This window comes from Suricata suricatta, chromosome 15, assembly GCF_006229205.1.
Source record: "Suricata suricatta isolate VVHF042 chromosome 15, meerkat_22Aug2017_6uvM2_HiC, whole genome shotgun sequence".
Lineage (NCBI taxonomy): Eukaryota > Metazoa > Chordata > Mammalia > Carnivora > Herpestidae > Suricata > Suricata suricatta.
The window spans coordinates 62,039,675-62,052,785 of NC_043714.1; the positions used below are offsets into that span (position 1 = coordinate 62,039,675).

The 13,111-nt window shown below is 47.6% G+C and overlaps 1 protein-coding gene across 2 annotated transcripts in view; it reads right to left on the minus strand.

Moving 5' to 3' along the window:
• Nucleotides 1-231: 231 nt before the first annotated feature.
• DERL1 (derlin 1) overlaps nt 232-13,111 on the minus strand; it is a 26,915-nt gene continuing 14,035 nt past the window's right edge. For both annotated transcript variants that reach the window (XM_029923424.1, XM_029923425.1), the window contains exons 3-8: nt 11,372-11,436; nt 10,247-10,273; nt 9,548-9,643; nt 8,326-8,378; nt 6,241-6,351; nt 232-2,119 (exon numbers count right to left, since the gene is read on the minus strand). In XM_029923424.1, the coding sequence (XP_029779284.1) occupies nt 1,981-2,119; nt 6,241-6,351; nt 8,326-8,378; nt 9,548-9,643; nt 10,247-10,273; nt 11,372-11,436 (491 nt within the window). In that variant the 3' untranslated portion in view covers nt 232-1,980. The remainder of the gene's footprint in view (nt 2,120-6,240; nt 6,352-8,325; nt 8,379-9,547; nt 9,644-10,246; nt 10,274-11,371; nt 11,437-13,111) is intronic.

A 13,111-nucleotide genomic window follows, 5' to 3' on the forward strand; every position in this document is an offset into this window, starting at 1 on the left:
AGACAAGGTTCATAAAATTACCAGCTTCTAGAATGTGTTTAAGAAGAATTTGAACGAAGGTATTCTACGGCATACGTGAACCCTTCACCACAACTCTGCTCTCCGGCAGCTGACTTCCCGATGGCATACACAAGAGCCTCGGGCTCACTCATCGCGAGAAGCCTGCACTGACAGTGAGTTTCCACTCCTGGACAATGAGAGCACATGCGACAGAATAGGAATAATGGCTTCTAAAAGTTCACAAGTAAATTTTATTGTGACCACAGGTCAACAGCACAAACACACAACAGATAAGGTTCAGGGTCTCTCCGCCTCCTATTTTATCACATAAATTAAATATGGAGAGGTACGCACACAAATAAACTTTTATTACAAACGAGCCGCTTTCAAGTCCCCACTCCCTGGTGTCACATACGTCACTGTTTGAGGGTGGGGCAAAGCACAGTCACACCGTTAGAGCACAGTGTTTCCTGAGAAGAAACCAATCAAAATGTTCAAAGCCTTTCTAGCTGACCCCAAGCACGGCAAGCAACTCAACACTGCTCCTAGGCCTAGATGTCTGCTTTCAGAATAAAAACAGAAAACAAGAAACTGCAAAACACCATAGCCTTCAAAAAACTTTAGTGGGAGAGAAGCCCAGCTCTAATGGAAAAAGCCCGCCTATGGGCGGGGGGGGGGGGAATAAGGAATAAGAAGTCGTGGGTATTTAAGCTGGTCTGATGTACATTCGTGACTTGTACATTCATAGCTCAAAATAAAGACCCTCAAACACAAGTGATTCTAAAGCCATTACAACCCAAAATTATGTGATTCACTTAGATGTGCTTATATTACCTCTTATAACATGACCTATGTACACGGGAACTGTGCCTTCCTCACCATTAACTGAAGCATGTGGCCATTCAAGACGGGGCAGCGGGGGAGGGCGGAGGGGGAGGCAAAAAAAAAAAGACAATTTAAATAGGGTACAAGGTTCTCACTCCACACTGTTCAATAAAACTATATCCAGAATGAGAATGAAATGGAATTGATGCCCAGGTGCCTCTCAAAGAGAGCGACCCCTGTGGCATGTGTGATTTGGGACTTCCTAGCACCACACACCACACGACTCCGGGGCCACGCGAAGCCAGCGTGCGGCGCATGAGATGCGGAGGGACCGTGCCTCAGTCCGCAGCCAGGCCCTGTGCAAGACGCAGCTCCGCTCACGTTGCCATCACCTCGCTTAAGGAAGAAGATGCCTAGCAACAACCTCATGCCTCATTAACACCAATCTGTGTCCCTCACGGCCTCAGTGGCGTTTTTTTTTTTTTTTAATAAAAAAACATCTGTAGCAGTGGCAAATGGTTGCCACTGACATCAGGTCCCAGCAATTCCAAAAGCTGAGAAAGCTCTCTGACCGCTGGTCCAGTCTTTCCCCCTGCTGTTACAGTTCTGCCACCAAAGGGGGGAAATGGTGGACAAGTTCTTTGTGACCAAGCCTTGGCAGAAGTCAATAAATAAGAGAGCTTGTCAAAGGCAGAACCATTCTCTGGGCAACCTCCTCCAGCTGCAAAAGCGGGGGCTGGAAAAAGAAGGAGGGAGGCAGGTGTGCAAGAAAGAGGTAAGAGTCCCTTTGTCAAGGGTTTTAGTGACCCAACCCCAGATTCCCAGCTTGGGGCCAGCAGACCAGGACCTGACAAAACCCATTATTGAGACGGAAAAGGAAGAGAAGACACCAAAAAAATAGAGTCAGTTCTGAAATCTGCACTGTTGATATTTGTTCTTCGTAGCAGTAAGGACTTGAATGAGAATCACGAAACTTGAGGAACACTTATATTTTTCTTCAGGACTTAAAAAAATTGTGTCTTGTACTGAAAGACTACATTCAGTGTGGGTCAGGTCCAACAGCGTTTGCTAGAACTCGGTGGTGAAGCACGCCCAGCACTGGGAGGAGGCTTCATCTGAGTGGAGCGGCTGGTGGGTAGGCCCGAGGCCGCCCCTTCACTGGTCCCCAAGCCGGAAGCCCTGTCCCCAGTTGTGTCTCCCGCCTCCGCCATTCTGATCAGCAGCCCGCCTCACGCTGGCGGGGGGCACACCGAATCCTGACACCCCTCCTCTCCTGCTGGGCAGCCAGCGGTACCTGGAGCGGGGGTGGGGGGGAACAAAGGAGAGAAGATGACATGATCAGATCACTTCCGCACGGTGATCCAACCATTCAGCACAGCTTCCTCTCCTGGGTCCCCATCACCTGTCACACTGAATTATATTAGTCTGGTCAATGGGAGGCTGAAGACAATGTCTTCCTTAACTCTGTGTTTTCAGCACTTAGCTCGATGCCCTGACCACAGATGGTGCTCACTTTTCAGACTTCTTCAGCCAAATTCACACTCTAAAAAATTTGTTTTCTAATTACAAAAGCAATTTATACAGAACAGTAGGAAACAAAAATATTACTCCTATAAGCTCAACAACCAGAATCACCTATACATAGCATTTTGGTTTTTTTAATGTTTATTTTTGAGAGAGAAAGAGAGAGAGAGAGAGAGAGAGAAAGAGGGAGCAAGCATGAGCACAGGATGGGGAGAGAGAGAAGCAGACACAGAATCCCCAGCAGGCTCCAGGCTCTGAGCTGTCATCACAGAGCCTGATGCAGGGCTTGAACTCATAAACCGTGAGATCATGACCTGAGCTGAAGTCGGACGCTTAACTGACTGAGCCACTCAAGTGCCCCCTATACATAGCATCTTCATGGATCTAAATATGGATCAAACTGGATCAAAGGAGGTAAAAGAAATTCGCTTGTGAAGAACCAATCTGGAGCCCCTCCACCTCCACCCGGGCTCCACAGCCATCAAGGAAACTGGAGGTGCCCACTCCGTCTTGGAGTCTGGGGTGCTTTTTAAATGTTCATTCCTCATCTGTCCTCTGACAGCATTCTCTTCAAAGGTGGTAGAAAAGCAGTAGCCCAAAAAGCTGGCCTGACTTCCCACCTTACAGATTAATGAACTAAGAGTCACAGAGCAGCTAAGAAAGCTTAAAGCCAGGTCCGTGTTCTCTACTGTTTTTCCCTTCCTTGTCTATTAGAAAACTGAGAACATGTTTTATGGTTGTTGTTGTTAACGTTTATTTGAGAGAGAAAGAGCAACCAGGGTAGGGGCAGAGAAAGAGGGAAACACAGCATCCCAAGCAGGCTCTGGGCTGTCAGCACAGAGCCCAGTGCAGGGCTCGAACTCACAAACCACGAGATCATGACCTGAACCAAAATCAAGAGTCGGGGTACCCAGCTAAGCCACCCAAGCGCCCCAAGAACATGTTTAAACCTACTCCTCTTAGATCCTAATGTTTAAAGCTTCGTGGGAAGGCAGCGGCCATCATCTGAGCGTTCTGCTCAAAACCCTCATGGCTCCAAGAGCAGACCATGAGTGGGGACGCGTCCGCAGCAAAACGCCTGCAGAGCACGACCGTATCATAAAGCGTTTCACATCCACCAGATGCCGCGTACTTTTACCTCATCTTTCCCACAACCCTATGAGGCAGGCACTACTATCACCCCATCGTCTAAATGGGAACGCCAAGGCAAGACTGAATAAAATCCTTCTCAAAAGTGAGCATCCGGATTCAAAGCCAGGCAGCCTGGTTCCAGAGTGTGCACCTGCACACCCTTCTTGGACTACAGGCTTCCGGCTACAGATGGGACACATGGGACGCAATTCAGGTGACCGCAGTTAGGCACTGGAGTCTTCATTTGCTTACATCATTCAGGACACCTTTGTATTCCTGCTGAAACCAGACAATGAACCCCTTTTACACAGAAAAATAACTATGTGCAGAAGAGGATCTACTTTATGAAAAGCGGTGATGAACAGCAATAGGTCTTAGAATTCTAGAACTCTCATCTTCCCTTTTAAAGGAAGACAAAAATAATGAAGAAAAAAAATAAACAAAGGCAGCTTCGTTTTTAAATCAAAATGCACATCCAACTCCGGACTTCTCAACATCCATGATGTTCTGGTGCAATAATATTCCTCCAAAGTGTATAATAAAATACACTGGAAAAGGGCTGCCTGGCTTTGCTTCTTACTGTAAGACAATACGGAAGCCGTCGCCACTGCTTAAACGGATAGTGAAATTAAATGCAAGTAATGAGTACAAAAAGACACCCAATTATACATAATCAACAAAAAGTTATGGTAATTTCAAAGCAGTTACTGCTTTTGCAAGGAGCTGCATTTTGTCATCTGATCTGTATGCAAAATTTCACAGAAGGGCTTTTCCGCCGACAGAGAACCGCGGATGAAGCAGGCCCCGCATGGCGGGGATGTTTGCCGCTAGAACCTCATCTGCCTTGTTGCCGACAACAGAACTACGTCCAAGCCGCTAAGTCAGAGCACGGCCCCTGAAAGTGAGAGAGCTGCTGGCCGCCCACCAAAGGACCAAGCTGTGTTTTAACTGAATCATCTGCCTTCTGACTTGATAAACCCAGATCAAAAATCCACACCTGCTGCTATTGTGTCCTCTGATAATTAGAAAGCAGATTGGTCATTTTTTTTTTAGCCTGAAGGGAAAACTCAAGGCTCAGAAGACAAACTTCCTTTTATGCTCTTTAAGGGAAAAAAAACACGACAAGAGTGTACTTCTCTGTGTATTATATTTCACAAAAGAAGGCTTTCAAAAACCTACCCCTAAATTACAAAAGGGGTGCAGGGCGAAGGGGCCTCCTCAAGTTTTACTGCTCTCACTGACCCCTTAGAAGAATGACGAACCACAAAACATTAAAACGAGCAGGATGTGAATCGGTTTTTCTTTTTTAAAGCTTTTAAATGCAAGCTATTACTGCATATCCGTAACTGGAGATTAGGTGTGACTGTCAGGCAGGCTGTGACACCCAGATGGTGATTTCACTGGTCCCTTCTTCAACAGCCTCTGCTTCACTGACAGAATGGTCACATGCCTGACATGCTCAAGTGTGTCAGCTTCGCTTCTGGCTTGCAAAATCCCACCCTAGCCCCAACTTTAGGAACAAGGCTAAAAGCTCACTCTTACTGAACACCCAGTGCTGTGCGGCCAATAGCCTGCCTTGCCACCCACAGTCCTGTGCCACAGGGCTGCCCTGCAAGGTACAGACTGGCAAGTTGAAGCTCGGAGGGTTATTAAGTAACTTCTCCAATTTTCGAAACTGGTGAATGAGGGGAATGGGATTCCAACCCAAGTCTGCCTTAAACCAAAGCTGTGCCCTCAGCCTCGTCTCTTGCATAAACCCTAGGCACGGTGGAGAAAGAACCAGCCCACGCTCCCAGGGCGCCTACACCCTATAGGCCTCAAGTTTCTCTGAAAATCTTCACTCTGAAAAGTCCCAGAAATTTTCTGTTCTATAATATCTGATAGAAAAAATGTTTGGGGCACTTGGCTGGTTCACTTGGAAGAGCCTGTAACTCTTGATCTCAGGGTTCAACACTGCCCTATATTAGATGTGGTGATGAAGGAAGGAAGGAAGGAAGGAAGGAAGGAACGAAGGGAGGGAGGGAGGGAGGGAGGGAGGAAAGAAGGATGGGGTGCCTGGGTGGCTCAGTCAGTTAAGCATCAGACTTTGGCTCAGGTCATGATCTCATCGTTTGTGGGTTCGAGCCCCGCATCGGGCTCTGTGCTGACGGCTCAGAGCCTGGAGCCTGCTTCAGATTCTGTGTCTCCCTCTCTCTCTGCCCCTCTCCCACTCCCACTTTGTCTCTCTCTCAAAAGGTAAATAAACATTAAAAAAACATTTTTTTAAAGAAAGGAAAGAAGGAAAGGGAAGGAAGGAAGGAAGGAAGGAAGGAAGGAAGGAAGATATTTGAAATTGCTAACTGGTGAGCTAGCTTAACTCCCTTCCCCCCCCCCACCCCCCACCCCCCACCCCCGTCTCTTCTCTGGCCGAATCTTATGTAAACTCGATGCTCTGAGAGCACATACTCTTGTCCTGCACTGTGCCTGGCCCCCTGGCCTCCTGCGGCCCGCACTGGAGTGCACATGGGGCCCTGTCTGTTCAACAGAGCTAGAATGTTCCCTGTGATGCCTGACATGAGTCAGCAGCAGCTCCTAGCTAGAAAGGCTCCAGGGAGAAGACCAAGCTGTGGCTTTGATCCCTGGCTTCCTGTGACTGTGGGACCAAGACAAGTCTGCTGGTTTCCAGTTCTCCATCCACCAGAGGTAAATCCAACGCCTCATGGAGTTTGATCAGGACACAGGTGGTAAAATAACTGTGACATGAGAGAGAAAAACACTTACAAAAACTGAGGTGTGGACAGGAAATTCCTGCCCCCCAAGTCCATCGGGTATCTGAACATTAGGAAGAAATAAAGATGTCCAACAAGATTTCCAATTAGTTCATTGATCACCCTGCAAACAAAGAGGCAAATGAGTTTAAAGACATTCAAGCGAAGAAGGGAGATGTGGCCGGTTTTAACGAACACCCCAGGGAAGACAGCCTTCCTGGCGCCCCAGTTCTGGTCCCTGGCAGCCCACGGCCCATGGTGGCTCGACAGGGAGCCCTTGCGTGGTCTGCGTGGCAAATGCGTTGGGAGGGGAAGGGGAAACAGTCCTGCTGGGGTCTGTGCTCTCCAAGAGCAGCCCTCCAACATCTCTTTCAAGCCCCATCTCATCTGCAAATTCTTGGTTTTGCAGCTTCCTGGCCTCCAGAGGTGGAATCTGCAAAGCAAGCTTCTGATGATCCGGTCATAAACCCTGCATGTGCAAACCACGGGCAAACGGGAAGGCCAGCAAAAGAGAGGCACGGGGAAGGCAGAGGGGACAGTGCAGGCCTGTTCCCACAACCCTGGAGCCACAGCACTTGCCCCTCGCCTCCCACATCCTTGAGCGAAAGACAGCACAAAGACGACTTCGCGTGGCTGACCTTGTAATCCTAAAATACACACTGGCCTTCGCTTTACATACAGGCTCCTCGAAGGTTCTATAGACCCACTCCTCCTGTCAAATACCCTGTGCTGTCTCCTCCTGCCACATGATTCCTGCCAGGGACAGATCGACATCTGCAGCCACTCCCATGCCCCACCCCTGGCAGCCTCAGCACACTCAGAACGTGCTAGGCTCTGAGCAGAGTCTGTCTGCTTAATTCACCCATTTCTATCAATACGCCGCAGACATCAGGACCACACCGAGCAGGCAGGTCAGACATACTAAGAACTTACTCTCAAAATCTGTTAAAAATGGAAAATATTTGTAGTATAAGTGGGAGTTCACAGAAACAGTTGCATCTTGAGATCTTCCTTTTAAAATTCTGGATGCATTAAAGGTCTTCCTCTCAGCTCGAATTCCAGACTGGAAATTTGACCCTATTTGGCTAAACCTTCTGTACTATCAAACCGCTTGCAAAACTACTTCCCATCTGAGAATCTGCACTTTGATGACTGGGGAGCAGTTTTCAAGGCATTCTGGAAACACCTCAAGAATAAAAAACACAGTAATTTCACGCATAGTTCTTAGAGGAGTCAGCCCAGACACAAATTAGTCCCTTGTCTGCTCCATCTGGACGGTGAATCCAGAAACATTTACTCAAGAGCACATACATGGAAGTATAGAGTGCCTAATGATGAGCCGACAAAGTAACAGTCGTGCAGGGCTAAATGTGCAATTTAATCGATTACATCAAAATGAAATTACAGGGGACCCTTGAACAACAAAAATTTGAACTGTGTAGGTCCGCTTGTATGTGGGGGTTTTTCAGAGTACAGTTCTGTAAATGTACATTCTCTTACGATTTTAATAACATTTTCTTTTCCCTAACTTACTTGATTGTAAGAATACAATATATGATACATATAACACACTGTAACCTAAAACACGTGTTAATCAACCACTTCTTTTTTTTTTTTTTTTAGATTTTTGATAGAGAGAGAGAGACAGAGCATGAGAGGGGGAGGGGCAGAGAGAGAAGGAGACACAGAACCAGAAGCAGGCTCCAGGCTCTGAGCTAGCTGCCAGCACAGAGCCTGATGCGGGGCTCGAACCCACGAATGCGAGACCTGACCTGAGCCGAAGTCGGAGGCTTAACCGACTGAGCCACCCAGGCGCCCCTAATCAACCACTTCTGCTAGCAGCAAGGCTTTGGTCAACAGGAGACTATTAGCAGTCAACTTCTGGGGTAGTTAAAAATATACACAAATTTCCAACTATGCAGGAGTTTGATACCCCTAATCCCCGTGTTCAAGGTCAACCGTGTTTCATAAGTCTAAGGCTCCAATGCATCGATGTTAAACTTCTTTGAAGTTTCATAAAGATTAGAGAAGAAAAATAAAGAATAATGGAAGTCTTCTAAGGATGTGTTTCCAATTAAAGAAATCTAGTATCACTTACGAGCCTCCGATGATATAGTTGAATCCAAGGATCACCCAAGGTAAATAACAGGCCTAGGAAAACAGAAACACAAACATGAATAACCACACCTAGGAAGGACGCACATGCCAGGAGGCTGGAGTGGGTAAGGATATACTGATAAGAGCTTTATCTAAATCCTGTGGAAAGTCACCACAAAAATTTGAGACCAATCCAGCACTATTGTACGTAAAACTTCCTATCTAAAATGATTCATATATTAGTAACTGGAGGGACAGAGTACTTTGCCTGCGGTTCAGATACAACACATCCCCTGCTGAACGAATACTAACAAACAGCTTCACAAAGGAGCTGGGTGTCCTACGGACACTCGTGAAAACATGACCCACAATAGAACCACATTAAGATTCTAACTAGCAAACTGTTGCCAATGATCTAAAAATATCCCACCTTTTTAGGTTCTTCTTTTACAGTCTTCACAAAATTACTTGGGGTTTTTATCTCATTACACACGGATTCCCTGAACTGATACTCTCCCAGATGAGAAAGCTCCCTAGTTGAATTCAACATCTGAGCCTCTGTCCAGACTCAACACATCCTACCAAGAGCTAAGGGAGCTACATGGAACGTCACAAATAAAGAAAGGGTTCTACATGAATAACTTGAAGGCAGAATGTGGTAAACACTCTGGAACATAAAGTATTGAAGAGCCCAAAGGCAAGAGTAATTCCAGGCAGGTGACCAAGAAGTGTGTTCAACAGTATGAAGTATGAAGAACAGATAGGATTTACAAGAGGAAGAAAATCAAAGAGATGTTACCAGTGGAAAACGGTGAGAGACGGCATTAAGGGAAGTGTCTAGGGGGAAACAAATCTGTTTTAGCTAAAGTGTAAAACACATTAACAGGGAAGGTTAACAGACTTTAAAAGGGAATGCTCCCGATGAGTATCTTTGCTTCCCTCTATCACACACACAGACACGAGATCGCTCAGGGACACATGCTTGCGGGGCCTGAAGCACAGAGGGGGCGAGAAGTAATAGTCAGCAAAGGCAGGATTCCAGGTCGGCTAAAGTAACGCAGGGGCTGAGGGGGGGGGGGGGGGGGGGGGGGGGGGGGGCTGGCCTATGGTACACTGCTCTGCAGTGACCTCTTCTGGACGAGCCAGAAAGTGCACCTCTTGGATGAAGAGGGATTTCGGTGAGGACAAATGAAAAGGAAGCTTTTCCAAGTAGGTGAAAGTACCTTAAATCGTGTTCCAAACCAAAACGATACAATCATGTCTCTGTTCAGCTGGGCCCAGACATAAAGTACGGACATGATCAGAGGGATCATCAGCAACTGCAAAAGAAGTCAACATGTAAACGTGAGGCTCCAGAGGCACTTGAAACAGAGGCTTAGTGTGAATCTACTGGGTTGCTTTGCGGTTGGTGTGTTTGTTTTTACCTCTCCCCTTCAAACAAATTCTCACATGGCTACTCAATAACCAAAAATATATTCAGTCATCAGAATTACAAATGGATCCTTTTAGCTAATCAATTACACGAAGCATGCTACAAAATCGTGGAATAAAATCCAACACGATTCTTTGAGATGGATTCCAAACTGTCAGGGCCAAGCCCAGTTACGTGAGAAAAGCAGGCAGTAAAGCTTTACTTTCTGTATATTCTCAATTTAAAAAGCACATGTCCATATAATGCATAAGAAATACTGGATAACCAGCATGCTTAGTGCACAAACGTAAGGGAAGAACCCAGAAAGGAGCAAGGAAAGTACCGGTTTAGACGATTCATGTAAGGTCTTCAAGAAAGAAGTTCTAATTCTATAATTTCAAAATGCCACATAATTAACTACAGGGTTCATACAATTTAAGCTTCTCTCAGAGGCCATGAATAAGTAAATCTGCAACATGGAAAAGGGCAAATAGTTTCAAGGGACACTTACCTGCATGTCCATTGCTAAGCCAGTAATCTTGGTTTATAAAGTTAAAGATCAGATACAAACAAAGCAATCTGCATCTACTAGAAGTTCATTTCATTCCCGTGTTCCGAAAGAAAACACTTTTCTATAGTTCAGATCGTTTAAAACATCCCAGAACCCACAGTTATCGAGCACTCTTCATTATGAATATCCTCTTAGACTACAGGATGTCATGGAAACGTGAGAATCTAACTGCTTTGGCCCAAGACTCGGAGAGCCCCCTTGCCTTGCCCTGCATTTTAGCATCTCTTCTTCAGCTGGAAGACGCAGATACCTGTGCCCTGAAACAAATAATGATTCTGCTCACATTCAGGGCTCCACAGCGTGGCTGAGGGCCAAGACAACTTCTTTTTCTTCCCTCAGAGGAGGGGAAAGGGCATCCCGAGTGCCACATGTCCTGGCTCCGGGCCAAGCTGCAATGGCAGCTAAGCCCCAAAGCAATCCTGAGCTCACCAGCTCTGCGCAGGCTGAGCCATCGCCCCCCCCCCCCCCCCCCCCCCCCCCCCCCCCCCCCCCCCCCCCCCCCCCCCCCCCCCCCCCCCCCGCCACCCTCACCATCTGGAAAGGTCCGCAGCTGGAAGGCTGCCAGCAGCTGGGGCTGGATGACAGCACGACGTGCACAGACGTGCCGTGTCCCATCCCAGAGCCGGCTCCTCCTGGATGGGCTGAATGACTACGCAGGCCCCACAGACGAGGACAGCAATGAAATCAGAAAAGGCTGCTGGCTGTAAATTAATTTTCTGATAAGGAGCACAGATTCCAAAAGCTGTCTCAGGGCCCAGAATCTCTCTGTGCTGCAGTCAACCAGCTGTCCCACATGAGAACACAGAGAGCTGGGAACGAGAGGGACAGCAATAAAATTCAACCAAATGTGGCGAACCCCAGCAAGGCAATGGCAAGAGGACCCATCACGCAAGGGCCATAGGACTGACTACGGCTCTCAAAGCGAACTTGCATTATTCTTAATTATTACCTACAGTAAACAAAGATGCAAATGCTATCATTTGAACCACTGTACCCCGTATCGTCTACTTTCCCAAACCTGAAAATAAAATGCTTTCTGGCCCAAAGGCACAGACTAAAGGATACCACGATGCAAATCCAGTTAAAAAGGAGCATGAATAAATAGTCTGCAGGCCTCCCATCAAAAGCTCCTAGAAACAAAAATAAAATAAATGTCATGGTCCAGAATTTCAGAACAAAGTGACTTCTATGTACAGAAATTGCTTCAAAAAATTATGGAGAAAGCCAAAATGAGAATATTTTTAAATGTCTCCTCTCAAGTAAAAAAAAAAAAAAAAAGTAAAATTTTAAAAATACCTAACACCCAGTCTTCAATAAGGCCCTGAACTACAGTCAACTGAGTAAGGCTAATCCGTGTTCTCCTAGCCGAATTCCAGTCAGTACCAGGCCCAACTACCACAAGCTAAAAGACCCGTGGGGGGGAGGGGAGAGTCGGGTCCACAGCCAGTGAGCTCCCATCCCCGAAGGCTTCACCCCTAGTTGGCCCCCGCTTCCTGGCTCTCCCCGTGGCCCGATGACACATCAGGGGTCACCTGTCTCCCTCGTCCCTCTGGGAGACCACAAGCTCCGGTGCTGGAGGAACCACACCTGCAGGGCCCACGCCGGTCTCCTCCAGTGGGACTGCGACGGGGGGGGGCCTTACTGTCGCTGTTGTTGGACACACACAGGTGCTTGCACGTAGACACACACACTACCACTGTGTCTTCTCCAGCGGGGCTACACTGGGAGGTTCTTACTGCTCCTTATTGTTATTAGATGAGGGTGTGCTCATGCGCACGCACACGTGTGCACACACACACACAATCACTGTGACTTCTCCAGCAGGATTGCACTGGGAGACTCTTACTGTTGTTGTTGTTAGATGTGCACACATATACACGCACACACACGCACACACACACACACCTCAGTGTCTCCTCCAGCCGGACTGCGCTGGGACGCTCTTACTGTTGCTGTTGTTGGATGTGCACACATACACACACACACTCACACAAATACAGACACATGCTCGAACGGGCACACGCACGCGTGTGTGCACGCGCACACACACACACACACACACTACCACTGTCTTCTCCAGCAGGACTACACGGGGAGGCTCTTGCTGTTGTTAGATGTGCACACATACACACACACTCACACAAATACAGACACATGCTCGAACGGGCGCACGCACGCGTGTGTGCACGCGCGTACACACACACACACACTACCACTGTCTTCTCCAGCAGGACTTCACGGGGAGGCTCTTGCTGTTGTTAGATGTGCACACATACACAAACGCACACACACACACACACACACACACACAACCACATTACCACTGAGTCTGACACTGGGCTTTCTGAGAAGATTCAGTCTCCTTCTGGCTGACACTTTAGCAAGGGAGAACAATGCTGGAGGAGGGGAGAGTAAGGGCACCGCCAACCTTCCCCCAGACTGTCACTCTTCACCTTCAGACCACATCTGGGAGGGAGAAGAGAAAAGACCTGTATACCCTCTTCTTACGGATGAGGAAATAAAGTTACATGACCTGACTCACAGGGCTTGTTAGCATCAGGGGAAACATAATCACGAGCCTAGTGCCCTTGTCAATACACCACACACCAGGCTCTGTCTTATTCCTGGACGGAACAATCTACACGGGCCCTGCTCTCCCTTCTAAGGTGAGCCCCTGGGCCGTCAGGTGGGAGACTGGCGGAGAGGCAGAGACCAGACACGAATGATGTAAGGCCACAGCGCAAGCAGCTATCTTCCCTGCCCTCCCCACCCCATCATAAGCACAAAAAAAAAAAAAAAAAAAAA